This window comes from Stegodyphus dumicola, chromosome 2 (genome assembly GCF_044657685.1).
Source record: "Stegodyphus dumicola isolate Sdum_Otavi_A_Nest chromosome 2, ASM4465768v1".
In the NCBI taxonomy this organism is placed as follows: Eukaryota; Metazoa; Arthropoda; class Arachnida; order Araneae; family Eresidae; genus Stegodyphus; species Stegodyphus dumicola.
This window is the reverse complement of record NC_140769.1, coordinates 65,037,393-65,051,837: the sequence shown is the minus strand read 5'-3', so window position 1 is coordinate 65,051,837 and position 14,445 is coordinate 65,037,393. Positions and strand designations below refer to the sequence as shown.

Sequence of the window (14,445 nt, the reverse complement as noted above, 5' to 3'; positions counted from 1 at the left end):
AAAGCACAGCGCAGTCAAACTGTTCTCGATAAAATTTTTTGCAATATAAGGTATTTTTCCCTCCTTTCTGCATGCCTTCGTGGAGTAAGGGTCAGTACACTCGGCGCGTATTCGAGAAGTCCGAGATTCAAGTACCTGCGAGGTCATTGCTCATTTTGTATATCTCCTTCTTCCTAATAACCTAATGTATCTACAGTGGCGCCAGAACTAAAAGGCGCTGATGAATGATGAATGATGTTTCTTCACCACCAGGATTTGGCGACTGGATACCCTAATCCACAGTCGCCCTGAAAGGGCGAGTATATAAGGTATTTTCTTTCTCCTTTCTGCATGGCTTCGTGATGTAATGGTTAGTACATTCGGCGCGTATTCGAGAGATCAAGCTTGACTCCCGACGAGGGCATTGCTCATTTTTCATGTCTCTTGCTTCAAAACAACGTAATGGCTCTACAGTAATATTGCATTAAGTAGAAATGTAATGTGTAAAATATTGCTCTCAGAAAGAGGCCCACGCATACTACCTCCGTGGAGACCATCCTAAAGCATCTGATTAACATGAAGAGCCAGGTTCTCTGGATAGTATCCGATTTCATTCAAGACGTAGAAGCTCTGCCGAATGGAAACTCAATGCATCTATGTCGCAGATAATTGTTGGAATGAAGACAGTTTCACATATAACCTTTGACAGGGATGCCTAATCTACAACACTTCTCTTGAAACCATCTTCTATATTTTTTCGAAATTCTCTCAGTTTTCCTATGAATTTTCTTAAAATGTAATATAAAATTGAGACATCCGTCGATTATAATCTTGATTACGGATTTATACATAATTTTGCAACGTATGATTTCCAAACGAGCGGAATGCTTTGGTCTTCAATAATCTAACTCTGGCGTTTTTTGGTCAAACTTGGATTACTCGGTATGACACTTCATTCTCGTTAACCCTTATTCTAAATAGCGAGCATACACACGACCAATCACATGCGCATTCAGTTTTCAATATTTCTGTTAACTTCTTATTAGGGAGAATATCATTAACATTAGAGATTATTCATTTAAGTTTTATAAAAGCATCTCCTTTTTGGTCTCACCAGAGTGTTAATTCTCTCCTGTTGCAAAATTTCTTTTTCCTGTATTCCAACTTCTTTGTTCCCTAGTTGTACAAAGAGATCTCAATTTTTTCCGCACTCCGAGTTAAGAACGTTGATTCTTATTGATTCTTATTAGCACAATCTCAGATTCTTTTCTATTTCCTTATACATTCTAACTTCTTTGCTTATGGGCTTCAAAATAATCTAATTTTTCTTGATCTTATCCCCCCTTTCTCTTTCGCTTTTTATTTCCTCATTCTCCTTTACATCTGCAAAATTTTTATGTAAATATCACTAAATGTTTCCCCAGCTTGGTGAATTTTAGCAGTTTTGAGCCAAATCTGGCGACAAAATCATCACCAGTTTGGCTTCAACATTAAATGGACTTAACCCTGTATCTCTATTTCCCCGACGCTGCTCCACTTCTGAGGATTTTTATACTATATTATATAACAGATAATGCAATTTACATAAACTAAAATTATTTATATGTATACAAAATTTGTAACAGTGATAATTTATTCACATTATTTACTACAAACTCTACAACAAAGTATTATTTACAGAACTTCACAAACTCTTCATCTGATGTTCTCGGAGAAGTCGATCCTTATCCATTTGAAAAGTTCGCGCCAACTTTGACGCAATGCTTTATCCTCACCATAGTTGGGTAAGTATCTATTACAATTTTTAGAATAGTTTCTCGCAATTTATATTCAACTGTATGAACTGAAAGAAAGGCACCATTGAAAAGGAATCACAATACATTAATTAGGCTATTTGGTTTATTATTAATAACAATTCATTATTACATTAACATTACATTATTACATTCACAATCTGCTGCCATATACCATAAAAATAGTTTCACCTATGGTGCGAGTATAAATACTCATATCATAGAAAAAAATAGTGTTAAAACAGCAGTTTTGAAGGTTTTGCTATTCATAGCTCAAATAAAATGAGCAAAGAAAAATAATACACTGCTGGTCACCATAAATGCAACACCCTGAAGTAAGCATGCAAATAACATGAAATTTACAAAATGCATTAGAGGAGGTGAGATATGCAAATGATTAGAATTTCAGCACAGACGCACATCACGCGCGCCTATGGCGCCACTTCAAGTTCGGCAATTGTGTTTTTCTTGTGGTTTAACAAAAACGATCAATTATGCCTTGTGGTAAACAGTGATCATCGTTTGATCAAGTATCCCAGTTCGACAAAAGAAGGATAGTGGCCTATCGAGAGTGTGGATTATCTTTCAGGGAAATCGGTAGTCGTGTTGGACGAAACCAAACAAGTGTAATGCGGATATGTGATCGTTGGATGCAGAAGGGCACGACGGACCGACATCTTCGATCGCATCCACCTCAGTGCAACACTTCGCATGATGACAGGAACATTGTGCGCATGGCAGTGATGGATCGCTTAGTCACATCACGAACCATAGCACAGCACATTCAGTCTGTAACGCATCATCCAGTGTCTGCGCCTACCATTCGACGCCGTTTACAGCAGAGTGGTCTGTCCGCAAGATGTCCATTGCTTCGTCTACCCTTGACGCAGAACCACAGACATCTCCGCCGCCAGTGCTGCGATAAAAGAAGGATGTGGAGGGTAGAATGGAATGAAATTGTTTTTACTGACGAGTCACGCTCTTGTCTAAAAACACCACGATGGTCGGATTCGTGTCTGGAGACACCGCGGAGAGAGGATGCTGAACAGCTGCGTTATGCACAGCCACACTGGTCCTGCACCGGGTATTATGGTATGGGGCGGTATTGGATATCACTCTCACACTCCTCTAATACGCATTGCCGGTACTTTAAACAGCCAGCGCTACATCTCCGAGGTGTTGGAGCCAGTTGTTCTTCCTTACCTTCAGGGCTTGCCCACAGCCATATTTCAACAGGATAATGTGCGACCACACGGGGCACGCATTGTCCAAGGGTTCTTCGTCAATCTCCAGATTGAATTGCTTTCCTAGCCGGCTCGCTCTCTGAATCTTTCGCCAATAGAAAACATCTGGTCTATGGTTTCTGATCGATTGACCCAGATTACATCCCAAGTCGCCACACCAGGTCAACTTTGGCAACGTGTGGAAGCTGCTTGGTCTGCTGACCCCAAGAACACATCCAAAGTCTCTTTGAATCAATGCCGAGACGTGTGGCAGCGGTCATCTCCGACAATGGTGGTTACTCTGGCTATACTGATTCTGGAAGGAACCACATTTCACAGGAGTCTATAAATTTAATCATTTGATACTTGGTAAACATGTTATCTACTAAATAAATTTTGTTGTGATATATCTTGTCTTTCTTGGTGTTGCAATTTGGGTGGCCAGCAGTGTAAATATGCACACATGAGTGAAAATAAATGTCATTTATTTTAAATATGCGTAATATGTCCAACGTTGACCATGCCGACTTTTATATAAAATCATATTATTAAACCTTGATCGATGCAGCGATTAGAAGACTTGGAATGGATGTTTGTAATGGTGGCATTTAAAAGTGCCAATTCGGAAGTCCACTTGTAAAGGGCTGGTAGGAGCAAATGAATTGATACCCTCAGATTTCATCTCCCAGGGGTGGCTATTGATCAAACTTTGATTGAGCTTGATTTCTAATTAGTATAAAAATTTGAAATCATACTGTCACCTACCTATAAGAGACCAAAGGCATTAGCCAAAGAGTGGCGCTCTCTTCTTCCCATGATGGGTTCGCAGATACTGATTTGAATAAATTTTAGTTGAAGAGGATAAGTAACAATAACAACATATAAAATCTTCCTTAATACAAAGGCATAACTTCTAAGGCATGTTAATACGTGAATTTGATAAAAGTATTTAGATATTATGTCAAATATTTTCTTTAATATAATTATTGAATACCTTGCAAAGTAAGGCAATGTACTTTGCAGTGCTGATATATTTATTAAATAATGAATATATTTTCTGTCGGTTACCAAAAGTATACTAATAGGTTACTTAGTTGTTAATAGACACGCATTCTCCTGGTTACTAACCGCACGAAGCTACTAGAAGAAAATTTAGATACGAAGAAGAGAAGTATATTCTTGGGTACATCCAAAAACGTGACTTTCTGAATCTCTGTTGCTTAAGAGGACTAATTCTTTCCTGCTCAGTGGCCCACAAACGGCTAAGCGGTAAAGTTGCTGAATACTAGTAGTTCTGTCCGACGTCCGAATTCCGCGAACGGGCCAGCTGCACGGGAGTTTTCGTGGTTACCCCATGTGGGTAACGTGCATACAAGCCAGTTTCCCTTAGAAAGTCCTCCCCGAAGGCATCCTTACCTTGAGGGAGATAGCCCTGTAGTCTTTGTCACAATGACATAAACTTAACCAAACCTTTTTTGCTTATCAATTCATTTATCATTCATTTATTGTTAATTTATTTTGATTATCAATTTTGCTTATCAATGACTTTCGCAATGTTTATTTTTTCGAAGTGTTACTTGGTCTGTTGTAATTATATATTCCTATAATTTACGCCAATCAGCAGCCGAGCGGTAAGAGGGTAAAAGCCCCCGAAAGAAGGTTCGGTTTGCTTCATTTGATTGCGGCACAGCAGTAGAGGGCTACCTGCCTAAGGAGAGAGATGCTTTCGTGAAAGACTTTCCATGGCAAACTGGCTCATATACAGGCTACATATGGGGAAATCCACGAAAGTCTCTTGCAGTCAGCCCGTTAGCCGCGATTCGAACCACAAACCGAACTACCAGTGTTCAGCGATTTTTACCGCTTGGCTGCTGACTGGTCCACAAAAGAGGAACACACATGTAACAGAAAATGTTTTCACTGTTTTTGCATCTGCGAATCTTGATAATGACTATTATTCAAATTTTGATGCTCTAGGTACCGCTGTTTTATTACAATGCGAGAAACATACCTACATTTATGCAGATTCTTCATTTTTTAATTTCTTTAAATATAAGACAGGGCCGTAATATATGGTGGCAACGATATAAAAAGTGATACAGCCTTTTAATGTTTGCGACGCAAAATGCCAAAACGAAATTAATAGTTCTTCAGGGAAAATTGCTCTTTTGGACTAAAAAATGAATTGTCTTGCGGTCATTACTGTTCTCGGAAGCATGTTTTCTAGTTTGAGACATAAAAATGCAACAGTTCTATGTGTTTTGAAAAATAATTCGATATTTCTGGAGACATAGGAATAATAAGGCTAATGAAATGAAGGAAAAAAAAAACTGATTTCTCTATTTCTTTGTATTCAGCGTACCTTAAAATGTGATTTAATAACGGTTAACAGTTCTTTTCACATATTTTCAATGCAAAATACTTCTTATAAGATGAAATAAAGATAAGATGGCATAAAAAGTTTGAAGCTGTAAAAATTTAATCACGCACTTTTTAAGTGAAACACTTGTCTATTCCGTTAACCCACGATATAATCAATGGAGCATAAGAGCTCATATACTACGCAAGTTATTTAGAATTTGAGGTTGAGGAGAATAACATTTTACAGATGAGTCGCATTTGTAGTGTTCAGCATGTGTGATAAGTTCTAGCGTAATCGGTGTTCTGACTTTCCTTCTTCCCATTGTTGGACAGAATCATTGCCACTGATATGTCTTTCACTGTCATGAGAAACTCAAGTTACATAACATCTTGTTTTCTTTACCCATTAATTGGAGATAAACAGATGGTTATCTGTAATAACGTCTAATTAATGGTATTATTGCAAACTCGAGTAATGACTTTTGTTTGATAAAGCGAAAGTCCAGAAAAAATCGCGCAATATATCCCCAGTGCAACATCAAATACCCGCAGTTTTTCACCTATGACTTTACTAATCTGTTTGGGTAATTTAAAATTTTTGTTGATTCAAATAATATAAGAAAGTAATATTGCAATTTAAAGAAACCGTTATTAAATTAAAATTTAGATTACTATACATGGAGGAGCAGATGAGATATAGTAGCTTGACCCACAACAGCTTGATTTTTGAATTTTTCATCAAAATTATAAATTTGTTATAAAATTGTTAATGAAAAAAATGAATGTACATTATTTTGATAATTTTATTAATTTACTTTATCAGATTCCAAAAAAAAATATATTAATGTCTAACGTTAGTTTAATTTTAGTTGAATCGAAAAAGATTACATATTTTGTTCTATGCAAAATATTTATTTATTTTTTTAAATTTTATAACGACATCAACAAAAGACTGTTTGAGGTTTTAAAATTTATGTAAATATATATTAATTTGAGCATTTTACTTTGGCGGAAATAAAAATAGGTTGTGTTTTTAGGCAAACAGGGAAATAATTATTATGCTTAAAGTTGTCGAAAAAAGTGTGTTTTCAATTTGTTTACAAGAAATACAATTATTTTACTACTATAATAGCCAAATCTTAAATGCATATTTGATTTGTAACGGGATATATGTATGCATGGATTGTCATTCTATTAATTCAGATATTTTAGAAATGTAGTAAGCTTAAATACTATAGCAGAATAACGGGATTAACCTTTCATTAATAAGTTACATAAAGTTTTTTTTATATTTGTTTGAAGAATTTTGAATTTTTAAATAACTTCTTAAACCAATAAATGACTGAAATAGCATATTGTAGGATGTTACTTTTTTTTTTTTAACTAGTGCTTGTTTAATACTAAGTAAGAACTCACACACTGCACTTTTTTCAGTTGTATTGAATAAACTATCAAACTGTCTTTTCGAATCGAAAATTAACGATTTTTCTCTATTCTGTTCTCCTTTTATTTAGTTCTAAGGAGTCTAAGACAAAGAGAATTAATTTTTATTGCTATTTTTCCTACTATTTTCAGAATTATCTTGCCGTTTATTTAACAGATTTAATATTTTTAATTTTATCTAATAATTATTTTCGTTTTTCAAAAACGCTTGCAGACATTACTGAATTTAATAGTCAGAAAACAATAATAAAATCTTTAGCTAATTTCGGCCGTCATTTTGGTTTTAAATTTAGTTTCTTTAGAAAGTTAATTTCTTAGTTTATAGTGCATTCAAAAATATATCTGTTACTAGTATTCAAAATGATTTTTCTGTCTCATTTTGGATACGCTTTTCGGCAAAAAAAATTTTTTTTGAAATATTAGCATTTTAAGATGGAAAATTTTCTGCATGTCTATTCAAAATTAGCTACAATGCATTTTTCTATGAGGAATTTGCTTGGAAATACATGCTCAACCTAGAAATCTATTTATATCGCCGAAATTTCGTTTTTAATTTAGTCTTGCTTACAGAATATTTTATAAACTGGTGTGCAAAACTTAAGCAACAATGTAAAAATTTAGCAGGTAGCCATAAAATTGCAGAAAAGGAGGCCTGGAGATCAGTACAATGAACACGTTAAGTCAATAGAAACGTCATGCGTATGTAAATATCAGGAACGAAACGTCAGAGGCGACGTGAGAGTACACAAAACGCTTGATGTCGGCGCGCGCAGCTCAACAGTAGAATAAAAGGATGGACGGAGACGCAATTCAACATATTCGCTGCAAGTGCCAGTGAGTCAGTTCGTGAAATATGGCTAGAAGAAATCACCTGCACGACTTCACACGTGGAAGAATGATCGGAAAGCTGGAGGAAGGGCGTACTGTCACCAGTGTAGCTGCAGAGTTCGGAATCAACAAAAGTGTCGTTTCGCGCGCTTGGAAAGCGTTCCAAACCACAGGTACAGCTGCTAGAAAGGTTGGTGGTGGCCGTCCGAGGACAACAACTGCAGGGAATGATCGATATATCGTCCTGCAGGCGAAAAGAGGCCGACAGCAGTCAGCAAGCGCCATTGCTCAGCAACTCTGTATAGCAACGGGGCGACAAGTATCGCTGTTTACTGTGGCCATACGCCTTCACAAAGGGAGCTTATTCGCCCGCCGTCCTGAACGCTGCCTCCCGTTGAAAGTTGGCCACCGACGCCACCGTTTACAGTGGTGCAGAGAGCAGAAAAACTGGACAACTGCTAAATGGAGTCGTGTCCTCTTTACGGATGAGAGTCGGTTCAGTACCAGAAGCAATTCTCAACGCGTTTTGATTTGGAGAGAGGTCAGGATCCGGTTTTATCCCAGTAACATCAAGGAAAGACACCGTAACGGTGGTCCTGGAGTTCTTGTCTGGGGAGGCATTATGCTGAACGGGCGAACTGAGCTCCACGTTTTCGACAGAGGGTCTGTAACCGGGGATCGCTATTGTGAGGAGGTACTCCTTCCCCATGTGCGTCTGTTCCGAGGTGCCATTGGCCCAGACTTAATTTTTATGGATGACAATGCATGGCAACATCGAACTCTTGCTGTTGGGGAGCTACTGGAAAGTGAAGATATCACACGAATGGATAGGTCAGCGTACTCTCCAGATTTAAATCCCTTCGAACATGTGTGGGATGCTTTGGGGAGACGCATTGCAGCACGCTTACATCCTTCGGAGAACACCCAACAACTCAAACAGATGATGATTGACGAATGGGCAATCCTACCGCAAGAAATGTTGCACCAGCTGGTTCTGAGTATGCGGAGACGGTGCGAGCAACCATTGCAGTGAGGGGAGGGCATATCCCATATTAAGGAACATCTGCTTGTTTTTCTTCCTCTTGGATATACAATCATGAGTCACGATACTATGCGTTCAATAAAGCTTGTTTTTGTTTGATTCCATACCGTCTGCATTGTATTCTTTTTTCATCTCCGATGCTTTCGTCATCCTTTATGTACATAATACTCTCCTTCATTTCTGCATTTCATGTCTCTCAGTTAATTTCTCGTGGAGTTATGGGAAAAAACCCTGCTGTTGTTTAAGTTTTGCACACCAGTGTATAATGTAACGTGTATCAGCAGGTAAAAATTAATAAAGGGGTCCGAAGGGTCCAAATTAATTTTACTGCGCATGTAGTTTTGTCACTGAAGATTGTTTTAAAAACCATATTTGGATATGACATGCACAGAATAAACTTATCGAGATATGCCTAAGGTTTAACGTTCTTGGCCAAATACTGTTATTTTTTTAGTCCAAAGCAACAAAAACCGGAATTCATCTAATAATCCAACCCGGCGCTACTCCATAGAGTTTCATTTGACTGGACTCAATAATATGCTATGTCTGATAATTCAAAGGCACAATACATTGATGTAGTGTATTTCATGCAAAAATAGCAGCTTTGAGTTCGTATGCTTATGTTTATAGACAACGTTAGTTTTGTTTATGTTCGTTTCCAACAGTTGTTACTTCAATAGATGATTTGCAGATCTTTATATACTTGCCATTTAGAACTCACTTCAGAAATAGAATCCTCCATGTAACTTGGTTTGGATGGGTTGGATTATTTAATTACGGCAAAATCCACTAGGGATATTTGGTTAAGGGGAGAAATTCCTTCGTGGAGGGATTTATAAAAAAAATTTACACGTATGGTAAAACCTTAAAAACACCCACAAAATCTGTCCTTCATAAGGACAAACTTACTTGGATTCTCAACGTATCCATTGCTCAAACCGTAGATTCTAATTACTTGTGATATGCTTTTTATAGTTTGCAATTCATTATTTGTATTCCGCTTTCCTTAAAGCAGATCAAAGTATACTTCTCAGCATCGTTAAGTCTACATTTGTCGTTACTATATGCATTCAATTTTTTTATTATATTAATAATATAAAAACTCCGACAGTTGCTGAGTAGCTAAGAAAAGCAATGGCAATCTGACTTTCAAATTTCGGTAAAATGTCTGCCTACATGGACGCTTTTTGAGACTTTTCGAACCAATTTCTCTTAAAATGTTCTTCACTGAGTTATTTCTTCATCAAGCAGCTAATTCTTTGCTGAAGTCAAAGCAATTTTTATTCTATGAGAAGTAAATTTCGGTGATCATCTACCTCTATTTCTTTCATGAAAATTGTATTTAGTACTATTAACCAAACTAACGTCATTTTACTTTTTTGAAAGATTTTGGGCTTTTATCAGCTTCTGCTCCCAATAGTTATTATCTTTTCCTGAGCAATAAATGGAGTCATTACCCTGCAATTTCAGATATAAATTGCATATAAATTGCAATTTCAGATATAAATTGAAACGAAAAACAAGAACTAAGATAAAGAAACTAGACATTTTATAACAGCATTTTTGATTCTAAATAAATATTTCATTGACCTTTATTGGTAAAAATACTAGAAAATACAGAGTAGACACAGTAAAACTGTCTTGGAAAAATGCTTTCGGAATTTCCCGAAAACGTGCTCTAAACAGTAGCGATATCATTAGAAATCTGGACAGACCTGTGTTATCAACTAGTTGTTAAAATGAGAGGTGCAGACGTGTTTAGCGAGAAACTGAAGTGAAAACTGCAGACGATTTTAGAGTTCAATTTGGATCAATGAAACACTAATGTTTAACGATATTGGTGGTCATTGTTGAGTGTTATATAACGCCTAATTCGTGAAAAACGTGTGCTGTCCCTTACGCACAGCTGATACACGTGTTTCACAGTTTGATAAATTGTCAACTGTGGTCATTTCCACCATAAAGCGCAGTTAATTAACAAGGTTAAACATAGTGTCAGAATGAAATACATTTTTATTATGTTCATCCTGTATATTATTTCTCACTGTTCTCAATATTCACTATTTCCATAAAATAGTATGTATGTTTTTAAAAATGTTCGTTAATTTAGGATAAATGTCAATTCTATCTTCTAAAGCAATTCTTGCTTAATGTATAAGGTATTTCTCCCACTTTCCTAGCGTCCTTCGTGGTGTAGTGGTTCTGCACACTGGGCCGATATTCCAGAGGTCCGTGGTTCGATTCCCGTCGAAGGCGGTTGCATATTTTTCATCTTTTCTGCTTTCAATTAACCTAATGACTCTACAAATGTAAGTGACCGTTTAGAATACTCAACCATTGTTTGACTTTTCAGGTACAGAAAATGTAGCAATATACTAAGTACTACAACTATAACAGTAACCTAACCCTCTTTACTGAATTTCTTAGTTAAAATATTATTCAGCAGCGCAACCGGAATAGTGGTTAGTGACTCTGACTGCCGTATCCAAAGGCCCGGGTTCGAATCTAGGCGAAGGAACAGATGTTTGTGAATGTATAGTTATCTGTGGGGCATGGGTGCAATCTAAATATGCGGTGAGCCGAAAGTACTCTCGAGAGATTGATGGGAGGAAAAGAGGAGCGGGAGACCCTCGGATACGTCCCTTCGGGGGTGCTCTTCATCAAAATGGAGGGGTGGAACTGAGCAAAGTCGTACTGTCACCTATTTGGTGCTCAAGGGTCTTGTCAAAGACAGGCCCAGTCTTGCTCTCCTTTCCACGCTGAATGTCGTGCGCTTGTTCTGATCTTACTATCAGAAAGTGAGAGGAGTTACAACAACACATATTATTCAAGTTCCTTCTTAATTATTTATAATAATAAGATTACAAATTAAAAGGTTAACTTGTTACTAATTATCTAAGCTATAAAAACATACAATGAAATTGATCTGTATATTTTATGTAATAAAATATTTATATTAAGAAAAAGTTGCTTTAGAAATGCTTATCATTTATGATTATATCAGGAGGAGATGAAAATAATAAGAGAAGTCCATTAAATCGTATCTCCTAAAAGAAATCTAAAAATTTAAAATGCATGGTGATTTTAACACTTATCTTGAACAAAAAGTATAAAATAAATTGAGTTTAAATCATTTGTATTTCATTCGTAAGTTCCTTATAAGGTGATTATAAGTTCCTAAGAGAAGAGCACTGAATTTTTTCAATGAAAAAACAAAAGCTAGCCTCCTTCCCAGCTAACATAGTTAGGTTTCAAAAGTAAATAAACAAAATAAATGATTGATAAAGTGTTAATAGTTTGTCAAAGTTATTGTATAATAGTTAAATAATGCATGCCACAGGCTTCTTCAATAATGCATCCAGAAGTCTGTTAGGGTTTTGTCCTATAATTACGTCATCCCGTTTAACTCTCATTTATCCAAAATGTATGTTTCTTCGTGCGCTTACACGTTCTTGACAGATTATTGTAAATTTTACAACTGAGACCTAACTCTTGAATATTCATTTTCTGAAATCACTTTCGTGAGTATACAGCATACGTTTTAAAACCTTCTCACAATTTCATGTTAATCACAGTGCTTCACATTTCTCACAGAACCGTGCTTTATTTAGGCAGAACACGTGAAAATATTTTAATTTATTTTAATGTTAATATATATAAATTTTCTTAAATGCGTTTCAAGTTTACTTGGCTGGTTTTCTACAAGTATAATATGGATTTAAATCAAAATTAAAAAACTTTTTGAAAGCTTAATTATTGCCAGTTTAAAATTTATTATATAATAAATATTTACAACTCGTTATCGTAAAGAACAGAAAATTTGTTATACAAAATGTTACATAACAAATTTTCAGTTCCTTTAAATCATGTTTCATACAAATGCAATCTTATACAGAGGGATTTTTAACTCATCTTAGAATTAATTGCATCATTCATATCCTCAATGATTAGACATGTAACTTGTTCTAACTTCAAAGGAATTTAAGCAAAATATTTTGAGGGCCTCTCCAGTCTCTTACATGGAAATAATAAAGTTTTTTTTTCAGTTATATAAAATCAAAAATTGCTAGTAATGAATGAAAATGAATATTCAGTCGTGATTATTTAGGAATTCAATATCTTTAAATAAGTAGATTGCAACAGCACAGGTTGTTCCACTCGAAAAGGACATACTTTTATGTTTACATATTTTTTACATGACACATGCTTTTATGCTTCAGAAATGAAAATGCATTACAAGAGGTGCTGGAAGTGATCTTCCGCACCTGTACAAAATGCACACAGCGCGTATGTTGCTGTTAGAGTGCTGGACGTCACAACCAGCATTTCACAGCGGATTTCTGACGATGGTGCGTGGTTTGTCCTTGTACGCGTTACCTTTAAGGCGACCCCATAGAAAAAAGTCAAGGGGGTCAAGTCTGGAAAAAGTATTCCACCACAGATATACTTACTATAGACATGTGGCATGTTGCTCCCTCTTGCTGGTATCAGCCAAGCGTTAGCTCGTCATTATCCATCTGCGGCACAAATTCATGAAACCGTGCCTAGTATGCTTCTTGGCCCGTTGATGCGCCGCTGTGATAATTCACAAAACACGTCCATTTTTTTGTGAATAAAGAGACTCCTCGACGTCTACATGCTTTTTTGGAAGTAAAAAAGATGAAAACACCTTCGCCGGGAATCGAACCACGGACCTCTGGAATACAGGCCCAGCGTGCAGAACCACTACACCACGAAGGCATGTTAGGAAAGCGGGAGAAATGCCTTACATACTCCTCTTTTTAAAGGGCGACTGGGGTTTTTAGGGTACCCAGTCGCCAAATCCTGGGCGTGGAGAATCCTCATCCAACACCCTTTTAGTTTGGGCGCCACTGTAGAGACATTAGGTACTTATTTTTTTATTTTTATTTATTTATTTATTTATTTATTTTGGAAGCATGCAAGATGAAAAATGAGCCATCGCCTTCGCCGGGAATCGACCACGGACCTCTGGAATACCGACCCATCGTGCAGAACCACTATACCACGAAGGCTCGTTAAGAAGGCGGGAGAAATATCTTATAACATAAATATCAATATAATAATTTAGAACAGTGGTTGCATAGTAGACACATAAAGAAGAAGCTTGCAGTCATGGCCGAATTTAATATTCTTTTTTATTTTGGCTGACATATATTTTTAAGCCAACACAAATAAACTGGCGCATTAATCACGTCTATTCATTTCATATTATTTAGATGCTGTGGTGAATGAAGAGGTGGTAAGCTTTAAAAATCATTACTTATTGGCGCCTTATGCAATTTATCTGCGTCAAGAGCTTTTGCGAGAGTCATATGATGGCTATTCATTTTAAAATGACATTGTTACAGAAGAAAACAAAAACATTCAGGTTTTATCGAGGAGTCAAAAATTATCTTTTGACCCTTTGTTGAATCGGAGCCAATACATTGAGAATCCGTATACATAATGTCTTTGACACATTGCTCACGTGATTTACTTTTAGATGATGTTATATCCACTTACTTGAGGCACAAATGGATAGTATATTTCGATCCATTTTTTTCGGTAGTGAAATTTTTAAACCTTAGAAAACCTCAAAATTGAACCCTAGCATTTTAAAAAGCAAAACATTGTCTATTCACATTTTAAGTCATTTAAATGAAAAGCTATCAAAGAGCATGGTTGTCTTATTTAGATGTGGCAACTCATATTGCCTTTATATTTCATTGGTCAGAGGGTATGTTAAACTTGCTGACTGTTTCGGAATCAGTGGCTT

The 14,445-nt window shown here is 36.3% G+C and overlaps 1 protein-coding gene across 3 annotated transcripts in view; it reads left to right on the top strand.

Moving 5' to 3' along the window:
* The window catches only part of LOC118195022 (lysosomal cholesterol signaling protein-like), a 97,764-nt gene that overhangs the window by 19,190 nt on the left and 64,129 nt on the right, over positions 1-14,445 (top strand). Inside the window, exons 2-3 of one of the 3 annotated variants that reach the window (XM_085810731.1) lie at positions 1,660-1,763; positions 10,850-10,978. The exons of 1 other annotated variant lie outside the window; for it this stretch is intronic. In XM_085810731.1, the coding sequence (XP_085666857.1) occupies positions 1,660-1,763; positions 10,850-10,978 (233 nt within the window). The remainder of the gene's footprint in view (positions 1-1,659; positions 1,764-10,849; positions 10,979-14,445) is intronic. One more of the 3 variants, XM_085810732.1, reaches the window with a different exon arrangement.